The sequence below is a fragment of the Rousettus aegyptiacus genome, unplaced genomic scaffold (assembly GCF_014176215.1).
Source record: "Rousettus aegyptiacus isolate mRouAeg1 unplaced genomic scaffold, mRouAeg1.p scaffold_m13_p_8, whole genome shotgun sequence".
Classification (NCBI taxonomy): Eukaryota; Metazoa; Chordata; class Mammalia; order Chiroptera; family Pteropodidae; genus Rousettus; species Rousettus aegyptiacus.
Window position 1 is genome coordinate 13,070,984 of NW_023416311.1, and position 14,071 is coordinate 13,085,054.

General features: G+C 43.2%; 2 protein-coding genes across 12 annotated transcripts in view; one reads left to right on the top strand and one right to left on the bottom strand.

Annotated features, from left to right (window-relative positions):
• The window catches only part of UBN1 (ubinuclein 1), a 35,955-nt gene extending 23,580 nt beyond the window's left edge, over nucleotides 1-12,375 (bottom strand). The window contains exons 1-7 of one of the 7 annotated variants that reach the window (XM_016161155.2): nucleotides 11,676-12,375; nucleotides 7,525-7,812; nucleotides 4,372-4,458; nucleotides 3,725-3,820; nucleotides 3,230-3,364; nucleotides 2,460-2,563; nucleotides 1,297-1,735 (exon numbers count right to left, since the gene is read on the bottom strand). In XM_016161155.2, coding sequence (XP_016016641.2) covers nucleotides 1,297-1,735; nucleotides 2,460-2,563; nucleotides 3,230-3,364; nucleotides 3,725-3,820; nucleotides 4,372-4,458; nucleotides 7,525-7,773 — 1,110 coding nt within the window. In that variant the 5' untranslated portion in view covers nucleotides 7,774-7,812; nucleotides 11,676-12,375. The other 6 variants (XM_016161153.2, XM_016161157.2, XM_016161156.2 and 3 more) reach the window with 6 other exon arrangements.
• Nucleotides 12,376-12,513: 138 nt separating this feature from the next.
• The window catches only part of GLYR1 (glyoxylate reductase 1 homolog), a 32,064-nt gene continuing 30,506 nt past the window's right edge, over nucleotides 12,514-14,071 (top strand). For all 5 annotated transcript variants that reach the window (XM_036226137.1, XM_036226138.1, XM_016161159.2 and 2 more), the window contains exons 1-2: nucleotides 12,514-12,607; nucleotides 13,639-13,675. In XM_036226137.1, the coding sequence (XP_036082030.1) occupies nucleotides 12,570-12,607; nucleotides 13,639-13,675 (75 nt within the window). In that variant the 5' untranslated portion in view covers nucleotides 12,514-12,569. The remainder of the gene's footprint in view (nucleotides 12,608-13,638; nucleotides 13,676-14,071) is intronic.

Sequence of the window (14,071 nt, forward strand, 5' to 3'; positions counted from 1 at the left end):
ATCTTTCCCAAGGAAGGGAAGTAATGAGTGTAAGTTATCAGACTACAACACAACCTGTGATGGGACATGTCCAAGGATAGTTTTGACTTTTCTCTAAAAAACTGGCTGCTGCCACATATACCTTACCCAACTTATTTAACAAGACTTTCAGAAGCTATTAACCAATTTGAGTACAAACTGGAGTACTGAAATAAACAAGGAGTAATGTTTTTTTAACACAAATTCTGAGAGCAAATATAGGACAGTGTGCTCAAACGTGTGAAGTCCAGATTCAACTACTTCCACCTTAACATCCTATTAACGTGTATTCTGAATCCCTGACATGGTATGATTCATTTAAATTGTTACATTCAAATAGAATACTTATGTCCGATACTGCACACACGTCCTAATCAGGTTGAACTAGAGGTCTGAGTAAGTCGTTTGATTTACTCTGTATACTGTGAAATGAGAAAATCATTTGTAGTAGTGGTTAACATTTACCCTGCTCCAAAACACAAAGAATATTATACATAACGGTGATTCTGGAACGCTATAAAAATCACTTGTTTAAAACTTGACAGCTATAGAGTATAAATGCTACTGAAGCCGCCTGACAAGCCATGATGTCCAAGGTGAAAAATTATTTTAACTAAAGGGTAAACGTTATTATGACTAACGACCCATTGCTTGGTTTATAGGTAGGAATACCTTACTGAATTGACAGTGCTCCAGGGATCAATTCCCAGTCACCAAGGGAAAACAGCAATGGCTGTTCTATTCTGATGGTTGTCACTATTTTTAATGGGGCATGGACAGCATTTAAGGTGCAGCTCCTTTTTAATTACCACAGTTTAGGTATTCGTGTGATCAGTACCTAACAATGATGACATACAAGTCCAGGGAACAACTGCTACCCAGTGGTAATTAAGCAGGTATTCTACATGTAACACGTCTGTGAACTTGTAGATTTCCAAAACCTTCAACAGATTACTAAAAAGATGAATCACTCCCTGCTGCCAACCCTAGTGTCAGTTTATCATAAAAAAGCAAAGATACTGTGGGAAAGGGACAGGCACAAAAGAAAATTTCCCCAAAAGAATGTAAATTTTCTACGACTGAAGGAACCATAAAAGGCCTAAAATTGGCTTCTGACGGACAGAGCTCCTAGAAATGAGAAGAGAGCTTAGAAAAGCTTACACTGAAACTGCCAACTCACTAAAGGTTACTCTGGGCAGTGAGCTTCATGCGGTGCAGAACCAGCATCCAATCTGCCCAAACTGCTTCCAGGAAAGCCCAGCCACTGAGTCACCGTACCTGAGCCAGCTCCTTAACGCGCTTCTCCAGGGGTGCAGGAAGGCCTTCAGGGAGGGAAGAGGGTTGCCTGAATTCTGAATCCAGTCCCACCCCAAGGGAATCACTCTCATCATCCATATCGCAGAAGGGGCTTCCTTCTGGAGACTCACTGAGCAGCTGCTCCAAGTCCAAATCTGTCAGTGAGTCCATGGCAGTGGCCACCTGGAGCAAGTCATTGTCAGAAGTGGAGCCGAAGAGTGAGAACAAGGGGTCAGAGGTGCCCTCTAATTCCCGTAAGCCTTGAGCTTCTGCTGATGAGATTGGTACAGGCTTATGCTCTTCATCCCTTTTTCTTTGAGCCTCTTTCTCCTTCTGAAATTTCTTTAGCATCTCTTTAACACTCAAAGTCCCAGAATATTTCTTTTTTTTCTTCTCCTTACTGGCATTGAGGGCTGTGAAGCTGCAAGTGAGGGGGAAACTGGTCATTAAGGCTGCAGTACACTGCAAAAGGGAAATTCACAGAGGGACTTCAGCCCTGCTCCCAGCGCAATGGTCTCCAGGAACCTGTCACAAGTCCACCCTGTTATTCCTCCTCCCTCCTCTTGGCACATGGAGCTCCTTCTTTCTGGGACAAAGCTTGAGATTTAATACAGGTTAGCAAAACAGTGTCACGAAGTGCTAAATATCCGATGCGTTTCTAACCACCACTGCTAGGCTGAAATAAAAGGCTGGAAAAGCGTGGGGGGAGACGGGGGACAAGAAAAATATTTCAAGAGAGAAAGCTGGAACAGCAGAGAGCAGCAGCAACTTGAAGGGCAGCTGGGGTGAGACTGAGTGAGGCGAAGAAAGCAGGACCAGAGAAGATAAAGGGACGTGGCAGAGACAGAAGGAGAACTGGGGCAGAGGAGGGGTGCCCAAGAGAACAAGAGACAGCAGCAATCATACAGTGACAGAAATAGCTGCCAACGCTGACGGTGGGACAGAAAGAACTCTGGATGTCTGACACACAGAGAGGTGAGAGCGCTGACTATGCCCACAATGGCACTGAGGGAGGCATGAGGGGGAACAGAAGGCCAGGCCCTGCTGCCTCTTCTGAAGCTGTGAGGAGGAGGGCGAGTCAGCTCCCAGGTGTCCTGCCCTAACAGTTCAGATTTTATCCTAGGAAAGAAGCTGCTGCCTCTCACCCGGCTTTGGAAAACTTGGATTTTTTCGATTTCTTCTCCTTGTCATAAGTGTCATCTTTTTTCTTCTTCTTTATCTTCTCACCACCTTCCTTCAACTTCCGCTTCTGAGAATTAAAGACAAGGCAGAGTTACACAGCTCCCTCACTCAGGGAGCAAGTGCACGGCACAGGACTGGTCTTGCTCCGCCCGGGGCACATCCTGAGAGCTGTCCTATTTCCTTCATGAACAAAAGCTTTAGATCGGTCCCTGGACCGCAGACCTGTGGCAGGTCGATACAACATTCCCACTGACAGCGTCTCCCGAAAGCACCCGGGGCTGAGACAACGGAGACCACTGTGCAGCCAGAAAACTTTCTAGTTTGAAATGAGCTGTATGTGGGTCCTGCCTCCTGTTTAAACACACGGGCAGTGGCAGACAGAGTTCAAAATAAACTTCTCCTAAGGCTAACTTGTTTTCATTTGAGGTGACAGCCCTGGGAACTGAAGTCCTCTACATGTCTGCAGAAGAGACACAGCAAGGCTGGTGCAAACTCCCCTCACTTCACACCCTTCACTGCCCTTGTCCCCGCCCTGACACCACCTCGAGAAACGAATCCCTGCCAAGCCTGCTGGGACACATGGCACCTTGCCACGGCACAGTTGTGAAAGGTGAACTGTCGACCTTGACACAGCTCATGCCTTTCTGCCATCCTAAACCAGCATATGTTTTGGAAAGTCACCTACTGATCTCATAAAGCGCTTCTGAAATCCAAAAGTGAGAAACATTCTAACCTTTGGAGATTTTTTCTTCTTTTCTTTAATGAAGTCATCCTCAGATTCTGATGCTTGTCTAAATTGCAGAGTTCCGGAGTTAATGTAAAATCCTCCATACTTGGTAGTCAAAGAAGCAGGAACAAGCTCATCATACTGAATGGAGGGAAACAAGACAGTCAACTCCAAGTTCAGGTACTACAGTCCAATGATGCAGAGCAGATCTTGACAGATCAGATGTGACTATGTTTCTCTGTCACTTGTCAGACCACTTACCTACACGTTTCTGATCAATCACGAATGTCTAAGCCAGAGGGTATTTGGGACAGATGCGGTCACCCTTTTCAGTGAGGGAACCAAGGCCTAGTTTAAGGGTGTCACTTTCTCTCTCATCAATGCAGCTCTTTCCTCATGGTACGGGCAGCCTCACTCTGACCCATGTCCCAGCCTTTGGGCCATCACCAGTAGGAGCTAGGGTGTGGTGGTTCCCATGTAGCATTTTTATTAAGTACTTACCGCCTCAGAGTTATCGATGAAGGAATCGGATTCATCATAACCATACCCCATATCAATCAAGTCCTGTATTCGGTCTTTCCTACGTTTCTTTCCACCCTAAAATTCAGAATAGATTTCATATATATATACACACACACACACACACACACACACACACACACAGTAATTGTAGTAAGAACACACAACATGAGATCTACTCTCCACAAATTTTTAAGTTTTGAAGTCCATCAGCTAGTGACTAAAGGCTGAAAAGCACTGGAACAGTCATTCTCACACATGTACACCCCCCGAACCTTTCTTAAAGACCTTTTAAAATAGCACATATTTGTATCTGCATAACATGGCCTAAGAGAGAAGAGGAACGAAATGGCTTCAGATGCTTTGTATCAAAACATTTATTCTAAGGATAAACTCTCGGGGTAAAAGGCCATTCTTGTTCATTCGTTCATTTAATTCCACACACTAGTCCTGCCACGTGCACTTTCTGTACCTTCATACATTTAATAATTGCTTTCTCTCTCTCCAAGCTCTCTATTTGTTTCTACATCAGTGTCGACCAGAAGATAATCCACCAAAGGGATGAGGAACTGTCTAGAAACCTCTCCCACCCCCTGAAGTTGTTTTGTTGCCCAAGAGAGAAATCTTACATATTTTTCTTCAAATTTCCGGGCAAGGGCCTCTACTTTATGCCTTTCCTTTTCTTCGTCATTAAAAGGATCCGAGAGATCTTTCTTCTGTAAAGAGACCACTCCACAAAGTAAGAGTTACAGAAAATTCCCACAGTCCTATTCATAGTACATTCACTGACTACATAACACCTATAAACAGCACAATAAAAACAAACTTTTTCAGAAAAGACAATGTAGAATACATGCTACCTTCCCATTGGTATTTACCTTAGTTATTTAAGAAAGGAAATTTTCCATTCATGTAATTAAACAAAATTTGATTAAACACACTAGGTCCTATAGAGCTCCAAATATAGCAACAGGCCTTTAGTCAGTGATGCTTAACCTGTATAAATAGACTTGTGCTTCAATATAGTTCATTTCCTTTGTCACCCTAAAAATTATATTATTCATTTAAAAACATTACTCTAAGAAGGGCTTTACCAGACTTCCGAAGCAGTCAGTGGCTCAAAAAAGGTTAAGAACCCAGTGAATGTAGCACAAATTCTTGAGAGCTAGTCTGCCTTATTGGTCACAAGAGTGGTATGAATTTGGTCTTTCCTCAATGCTACCAAAAATCAAACCCAAGTTTATGGCAGTCCCTTTCCTTGGCACCCATCTTGAAGGAGCAGTAATTTCCTCTTTCCTCCCAATCTTGATACTCCAAATATTTTCATGCAGTTTTCCAAAGGTTCCTATTCCACAGACTTACTCCTGCATTTTTTTCATCAAGGAAATTTTCCACAATTGGACTTTAAGCTTCTTTGACAAGGAATTTTAATTAAAAAAAAAAAAAAAACCAACTAAATAGGCTTAAGACTTTACGGTAGGTCAAAAACACAAGATTAGAAGCTTGTCTGAAAACGCAACCCTCTCATCCCACCATCTCATCTCTGCCTACTGAAATCCCACTCACCCATAAGGGATCAATTAATTGATTTAGGGTATATACGTAGAATGAGATAGTTCAGTAACATACACATTATGGGTGGTTTTTTAAAAAATGTGCTTATTTGTATCTTTTAATTTTCTACAATGATCACATATAACTTAAGCGGTTCAAATAATTTTACGAAATCCCACCAACTGGAGCAGCATTACATTCCATGTGTATTCCTTAATGCCTTGAAAACAGTAGTTGTCCAATAACTATTTCCTGAATATATGAAGATCCAGCTCTGACCAAACACGACATCTGGGATGTAAGCTCTCCTGTGTCCAAGCTGTCTAGGGCCTGTATTTGTACCAGACTTAACTATCACACTGTGGCTACTGTTACCTGTGTTGGTATAATTCTCCTAAAATATCTGCAAGATTGCAAGTTCTTTTGAGGCTGAGACAGTGGCTTCTCAATCTTTAGTCTTCAGTATCTAGCAGTGCCTTATCATAAAAAAATATATGCTAAATGAATGATTACATGAATGTGTCAGATTACATTGTGCTTTGAACACTTCAGAGTAGACACATCAATTCAAGAATTATCAATCTGAAGGTAAGAAGTGAATCCCCTGAAACTGAACCTAAGTTCTGTTTATGCTACATGCATTTCTCTACAATGGAGAAGAGCATCTGGATCCTCCCTCCCTCTTCCCCCTAAAAAAATGAAATCAGAGCACAGGAGTTCTAATTTCAGTTGTCCTACTGATTTGGTTTAAGTCCATAAATAAATACCCTAACCATACTCTGCTACTTTCTCTTCCTCTCAAGGAAGAGGATATTATTCCTACTTTGAAAAAGGAACTGAATAAATTTGAAATTACTTTTTCTCATCCTGCCCACTGGCCCTCATACACTCAAATGGCTTCCATTAAGCAAATAGTTTCTTAACCAAGGAAACACATTTTTATCTGAGCAAAGAAAACTGGATAATCCTTCTAACCAAAGGAACTCACCCCAAACAATACAACCATGAATTAGACTGAAGGCGCACTAATCACTAAGGCACTCTGCTGGACACTATACCTGTATGATCACATCTACCCTCAGACACCTTGTGAGCCAGGTACTAATCTAATTTTCATTGGACTAAGAGCCACTCTAGAGAATAAAATGCTACACTGTATGATCCAACTAACCTTCCCTCGGGGCCTCACCTAGTGCATGGATATACAATGGGTGTTTATAAATGCTGTTCACCAAGCTCCTACTCATATTGTATGAAATCATTTAGATGAAATACGAAAATATGCAAAACTAATTTGTTATATAAATCTGACCAGTCACTACCCTCAAGTACTTTGGGAAGGTGAGAGGAAGGCTTCTGGCATTCTGTAAAATGTTCTATTTTGTGATCCAAGTATAGGCTACACGAGTGTGCTGAGTTTGGGAAAACCCATCAAGCTATACATTTATCATATGTGCACTTCTCTTATGTGCGTAACTCGACAAAAGTTTATAAAAATGTTTACATTAATAAATTGCCAAAACGTCAACCAGGAAAAGCTGAAACCAGGTGATGGATGGGTACATGGGTCTTATACTATTCTCTATACTCTGTGCATGTTTGAGAAGTTCCATTCTAAAAAGTAAAACAAATCTGCCAGGAAAAGAAATATATTCTTCAAAAAATATTTGAGAAATCAAACTGATTCTCAAAATCCCCAAGGCTACAACCCAATTCTGGGGGCGGGGGGTGGGGGGGCACAAAAATAAGTTTCTATCTTTCCAGGTAAAGAAACTACCCAGAATGTTACATGTTGAAAAGAAATGAGCAGTTGTGTCTTTTCTCATTTGCATTTACACAAGGCAAAGTGAGAGTCCTTGGAAAAGAAAAATGAAATCCAATACGGGGACAGCCAAGGATTGGTCCCATTTACACGTAACATTTATAGCCTTGGTGTGAAAAAATTTGTTGTTTCCTTTATTTATATTAAGTAGCCATAATTCAAATTAGCCTTGGATGTGCCATACATTTTCTCTAACATAAATCAAGAGAATGGTTCTACAAAGAATTCTCTCTCTTCATGCCCAGAGGCAAAACCAGCAAACCTGGTGCTTGCTTTGGGATGAGTTACACGATCTCAGGGCAGCCAAAGCCTCTCTAAGTCTTGCTTCCACCCTCCGGAAGTCCAATTTGCACACACTACCTGAGCATTAGATCTGCAGAGTGAGTCTGGGGCCACTGGGAGGTACCTTGTCTCCGGGCTGAAGGCCTTTCACCTTCCCTCGTATGTTCTTCACCAGCTCTGGGTAGAAGAACTCTGGGCAGCGCTTGTGATCTGGCTCAAATAGGGTGAGTGTAATCCGAACAGCTGCTGCAGCCGGCTCAGGGTCCTGATGCTGCTCTGCTCCCCCAACCTCCTCCTTCCGGGATTTCTTCAAAAATGCAGGATTCAGAGAACCTGGGAGAGAGGTGAACTGGACCCTGTGGGGCTCCGACATGGCTACCAACAAGTCTTAGCAGGTGTCACTGCATGGCTTCTGTTAATATTGAAAAGAAGGGCTGGGTCAAACCAAGATGATTAAAATGACAATTCTTCCTGTTCAGTTATACAGACTTAAGTTTTAAAAAATTTCATTGTCAAGAAGAATCCAGTGTTCAATTTATCTTAATTACCATTACTGCTTTTTCTGTTTAAATACTATTCATCTTAAATATAAAGTTATATACATATGAAAGCACCCAAATCCTATCACTTAGAGACAATGACTGTTTATCATACTTCTTTCCAGTCTTTTTTCTATACATATTCACTAGATCCCTGACATTAGCAAACCCATGCTGACAGAGCCTTAAAGAATCTTCAAAATTGCACAGAGCTCTAGAAAATGCTGTTTTAATTTATCCAATACTTTTTTTTTCTGGTTATGAATAGGCTCTTTTTTAAAACCTCTTTATTTTCATCTCCAGCAGTTTAGGGCCATTCCCAACAATGACAATGTTTTCATCAGCTCAGAGTTAATGCCCACCCTGGGATAAGTAAAAATCACTGCCTTAGGAATGGTGTGGCTAAGCTCACCTCCTGATGCACCAGCCTCTCACCACCCAAACCTGGGCCTTAGCAAAGTGTCAAATGCTAAAGACCTCGAAGTTGCTTGGAAATGGTCAAAATATATTTGAACTCCAGAATTCCCAGAGTTTACAGAATATAAATATGCAACTAGACTACATACATACAAACATATATATTCTGTGCTTCATGTATAATTTGTGTCCTGCTTTTTAAAACTCACATTCTAGTGTGAACTACTTACAGAATGTGGATATTCACTGCGGCCTTCTCTGTACAGAAAAAAATAATGATAAAAGCAACCTGAATGTCCAGCATTAAGGGAATGGTTGAAAAAAACTAAGGTTTTGTTACTTTGTAAGAACTTTTGATATATTGTAGATACATAACACCTGTCATATCTCTTACAAGTACTTTTCATTCAGTGTACTTACTGTTTAATTTTGCTTAGCGTGAGATATGATGAAAGAAATTCTAACTTTTTATGCTGTAAACGAGGCTTATTTTCCACCTATGATTTCTCCCATTACTTTTAGAGCCTAAAATGTCCTTCCTTCGCTAGGTAATTCTTACCTAAGAATTTACCTATCCAGTCCTTTATATAGTTTTCACACTGAACTCTTTAACTCTAGTTGAATTCATTATGCTACAAGTTGAGAGGTGAGGCTCTAACTCAGTTTCTTCCCAGCATCAATCACTAATAATCTTCATTTTCCCTGCTGATTTGGCGTAAATCATACTTAATGTCTTAGATATCTTAAGGTCTATTTCTGAAATCCATTCTATTACATCAATCTAGTATCTAGAGATTCCTTAACCAGTACTGCACTGTTTTGAGAAATTTATGGTATATTTTAGCATCTTGAATTTAAAATTCATCTTTCTTCTTCTTTTAAAAGTAATACTTGGCTATTCCAGTCTGTTTATTATTTTAAATCAATTTTAGAATCATTTTGACAAGTTCCCATAAAAACTCACTGCATTTTGATGGTAAATGAATCATAAATATGAATTAATTCAGGAAGATTCACATATATCACATATATCCAAATATATGTATGGATATTTATATAGTACATGCAATATTCATTCTTCCTATTATGACCATAAAATTGTGATCCATAGATCTCAGGAGTAAAATATCTAAAAATAAAGAGTTAAATCATTTTAATCAGGCAGAAAAGGGATTAGCAACACAACAGGTTGATAGTGCAAAAGACCATCATACACTAAGATGTTGAAAGAAATTCCTCTAAAAGAAACTTTCAAGGCCCCAGGATATTTGTGATCCACTGGGTTATGAAAATAAATTTCAGCTGAAGGTTGAAGGCTTAAAAGTCCCCTACTGATAAGAGCAGGCAATTTCAGTATAAGAAGAGAACCTCCAAGTTAACCTACAGGATGCAGGAAGGTCATCTTAGAAGTGGCAACAGGGTCCCTGCCCCCACCCAGGCAGTAATTTTAAAATGTAACTTTATTCTGGTCCAAATTGTATACATTGTTACTTTCAATCCACCTAGATGATAAAATCGCTTTTCTTAGTTGTTTTAAGTGATTTTTCAGGCCTGAGAAGTCATAGAAATAAGACTAGAAAATAAAGTAAATCAAACCTATAGCATATGAACACTCAGATCTTGGATTTTTACAATCATTGTGAAAAGTGCTATTGCTGGTAAGTCATTAAAAACATACAAGAGAATCATATATATTAATGAATGACATCGGACTTACAATTTTAATTTGAAATCCTTCGGAAAATATAACTACAGTTTGAAAGTTTGCATTTAAAAGAACCTGACTTAGGTTTATACATTTATTAGACTTACAAGAATTAAGTCCTTGGAAAGACTTTATTATTTGCTTTATAAGTTCCCTGTATGAGGTATATGAGAGAGGAAACATATAAAACTTTAAATACAGTTTAATGCATTTAAGGAACTTTTAACTTTTTAAAAGAGAGTTTATCGTTTAGGGGAATTTAAACTGTTAAACTGGTGCCTTAAAGCTTTGTCAAAGATGAAGTATTTTTAATAGAAACATTCTTAGATTTGTAAACAAAACAAACGCTGTCAGTAAAACTTAGTCTTAAGAAAAGCTGAGTATTTAAATACAGGCATACCTCAGAGATATTGCGAGTTCAGTTCCAGACCACCACAAGAAAGCGAGTTGTAATCTTTTTGCTGGTGGAGGGGCTTGCCTTCAATTTGTAAAAAATGCAACATCTGTGAAGGATAATAAAGTAAAGTGCAATAAAATGAGGTATGTCTGTACTCACCTCTAATTAGTTAACCCTTATTCTAAGTAAATGCACAGTATTCTACAAAAACAACACTCTTAAAAACCCTCAATTGATATTACCCAAGAAATGCCAGACTCCCTTGTATTGCAGGTTATTCCCAGGAATAGTATATTTTGTGTTATACATTCTTAATCATTAAATTTTCAAACTGATTATTGGTGAAACATAGAAAAACCAAACTTTGTATGCTGATTTTGTAATCAGTTTCTTTACTGAACTCTTAATGTCTTCCTTTTTTTTCAAAATAGGCTGCCCTGTCATCCACAGAAATGAGAATTCTGTCTTCTCCTTTCTTTAAAATTATGTTTCTTATTTTTGTTTCATGTCTTATTGCATTGGCTAGAACTTACAGGATATTAGAAAATATGTTCTTTGCCATGCTCCTGACTCTAACAGGAATGCCTCTAGGCACATTTTTATCAAGTCATTAAAATATCCCCCAATTCCTCAAAAATTAAGAGTTTTAAAATCAGAAACATGTATTGAATTTTATGAAACTATTTCCTGAAATCATAAATATGCTTTAAATTATCGGTTTGTCTTTAAATAATAAAGAACAGTAAATGACACTTCCTGAAATTAAATGACAGCACTTTAGGGAAACTGAACTCCAACGAAAAGCCAGGCTGTGGGCAAGCCACTTTGCTAAAAACAACAACAAAACAAACCACTTACAAAGTTTCGCATAACAAAACGCCTACGGTAGATATGTGTGAACCCGCCACCTTTCAAGCAGGTGGGGACTGAGAACCAGCGAAAACTCCCGGCTCTAAGTCAACACTTAAGATTCCCTGAGGTCTGTAACTGGGAATGGGATCTTTTGAAAATTTTATTTTCTACCTGGAATCTGATGTTTGGGCAGTCACTGAGCTGAACTGTTCTTACTTCCTCTTTCAATGGTTTAAGTTTTCACTGACGGAAGCGACGCCTGGCATCCGCCTTCCTGTTGTCACAACAACCTGCTCTTAACTTCTCCAAAAGTGTCAACTACAACTCTGCTTATGTGAGAGCCCAGTCCCAACAAAGACACGCACCTTTATCCCCGCGCGACGCAGGCTAAGGCCCCGCGGGCCACACTCGTCTCCCCGCGACCGTCCTCATGCCGGCCCGGGAGCCCGGGCTGCGGCGCTGCTAGCGGCGGGCCCCGGAGCCATGCCTCCCGACGGGCGGCCGACCCGCGCCGCGGCCCATGGCCGGGTCCCCGCGCGCCCGGGGGAGCCTCGCCGGCCGTGCAGTCTGCGGGCCCAGGAGAAAGTGGAGAGACGCCGGCTCCACGTCGGCCGAGCAACTCGGGACCTCGGGATGGGCTGCACCGGAGCCCCAGGAGAACTTGCGGCTCAGACTCGGAGCCGCTCCCCAGACCTGGCTGTTAGAAAGCGCGCTCCAAAGGACCCGTCCACCCCCCCGGGCGCGACCGCGCAGAGCCCGCCCGGCGCGGGGCCCCGGGCGCGGGCGGAGGCTGGCTCCCAGGCCGCGCCGAGGTCCGTCAGGGCTGCTACCGGCGCGCCGACGCGGCCAGCCCCGGGGCCCGCGCGGGACTAACCGCCGTAACGGAAGCACCGACGGGGAGGGGGCTAGAGGCCAGGGCCCGGGGGCGGGGCGGGCCGCAGGGCCGGCTCCCTCACGCGCTCGATCGGCCGCACAGTCGCCGTCGCTGCCGCTTCAGACCGCGGGCGCTTCGTTGTCACGAGCCGGAGGGAGGGAATGGAGCCGGGAGCCTCCGGGCTCAAGCGCGCTGAGACCGCGGCTCCCGGGTCACGTGCCTCTCAGCCGGCCAATAAGCCCTGGCAGGCGTGGTGACGTCAGAGCAGCGGCGTGGCGGATGACAGCCGGGCCCCCGTCACGTGGCCGGGCGCACTCCAATGGGCGGCACCAGGGCGACCTGAGGTTCCCGGCGGCCCGTGCGTCGGCGGTGGTTGGGTGGTAAGATGGCGGCTGTGAGTCTGCGGCTCGGCGATTTGGTGTGGTGAGTCCGCGCGGCCGGGACCAAGAGAGGTGCGCCGGGGAGCTGCCCCCCTAGGCGCAGGGTTCGTGGTCAGCCCCGGAGCTGCCTCTTTGTGTGCTCCAGGCTGTGGAGAGGGCGAGACGAGGTGCCGGCGCTGGGAACGACGCCGGGCGGAAGGGGCAGCCTGGCCCCGGGGGACTGAGGCCGAGGGTGGCCGCGGCGGGCCGGGCTCCGAGCCCCGAAGCCGCTCGGGAGAGAGCTGAGCTCCGGACCCAGAGGCCGGCGGTTACTACGAAGGGCGTCACCGGCGCCGCCCGCGGACGCCGGCTCTTCGGGGTCTTGCTGGGGTTCCCTGGAAAGCGGGAGAGCCGGGGAGCCCGCAGGGCCATCTCGCCTGGGCGAGCCTGTTAAAACCCGCGTTGCGATGGAACCGACCTGTGCGGGCGGCTTGGCCGGGGTTGTCGAAACCGGACTGATAGCGCTGCCCGGTGAAGAAATGGAGGGGAGACTACTTCTTTACAACCGAGGGTTTGGCAGTGACCAGTGCCTTTTGGAGTGCTTCTGTGTCCCAGACAACCGCCCGAATCAAGACTGGCTGTCGCCACCTCCCTCGAGCTGCGTAGCTTGTTTCTCGACCCAGAGGAAGGCTTCCATTAGCATTTGGCAAAGTCGGCTGGTCTCGCGATGAATTAAATCAGACTTTGTAAGGGGAAGTCTTGTGTTTACAGAGCAAACTGCCCCCCACCCCTGTCACGGGGAGGCTTTAACCAGTGGTGGTGACTCTTGGTGGTTTTGTTGTTCTGTGCCCTTGTCACTGGAAGAATGCACATACCTTATGCACACACGTATACAATTTTGCATTCCATTTCTAAGAGGTTGAGCCTGTTGGATCCAGCTGTGAAAGCCTAATTAAGAACTCCTGTTTGCCAGCTTTTGTTCTGGCACTTGAGGGTACAAGTGATGATTTAGGAAAATAAGTTGTATATTGAGTGGGTTGAAGGAGATGGACTGGCTTTTCCAGGGCAAATGCTGACTCTCTTTGTTTTCTCTAGGGGGAAACTTGGCCGGTATCCTCCTTGGCCGGGAAAGGTGAGTGTTTTACTACTAAACTAAAGGAAGACATCTGAAGTTGGGTTTGAAGAGGTGTAGAATGTCAGATACATTCCTCTCAGTTTCTAGCATTGACTTAAACTGTGCCTATTTAAATAATAGATTTTTTTTTCTCTAATATCAGTTCGTTCAGAAAAGGCGATACCAGGTCATATAATATGCAGTAAATGCTTATTTCTTGAATCAGAGATGATTTTGGCAGAGTCTTTTAACCATGGAAACAAATCCTAATTTGAATTTATCCTAACACTTTAACAAAAGGAGAAGAAAATAAATTCTCCAAGAAGAGAGAAATCTAAATGTAGGTTAGTGAAAAGTCAAAGTATTTTTGTCCCAACTAAGTTTAAATCTTTCTATGTTACCATATGTGCTGCT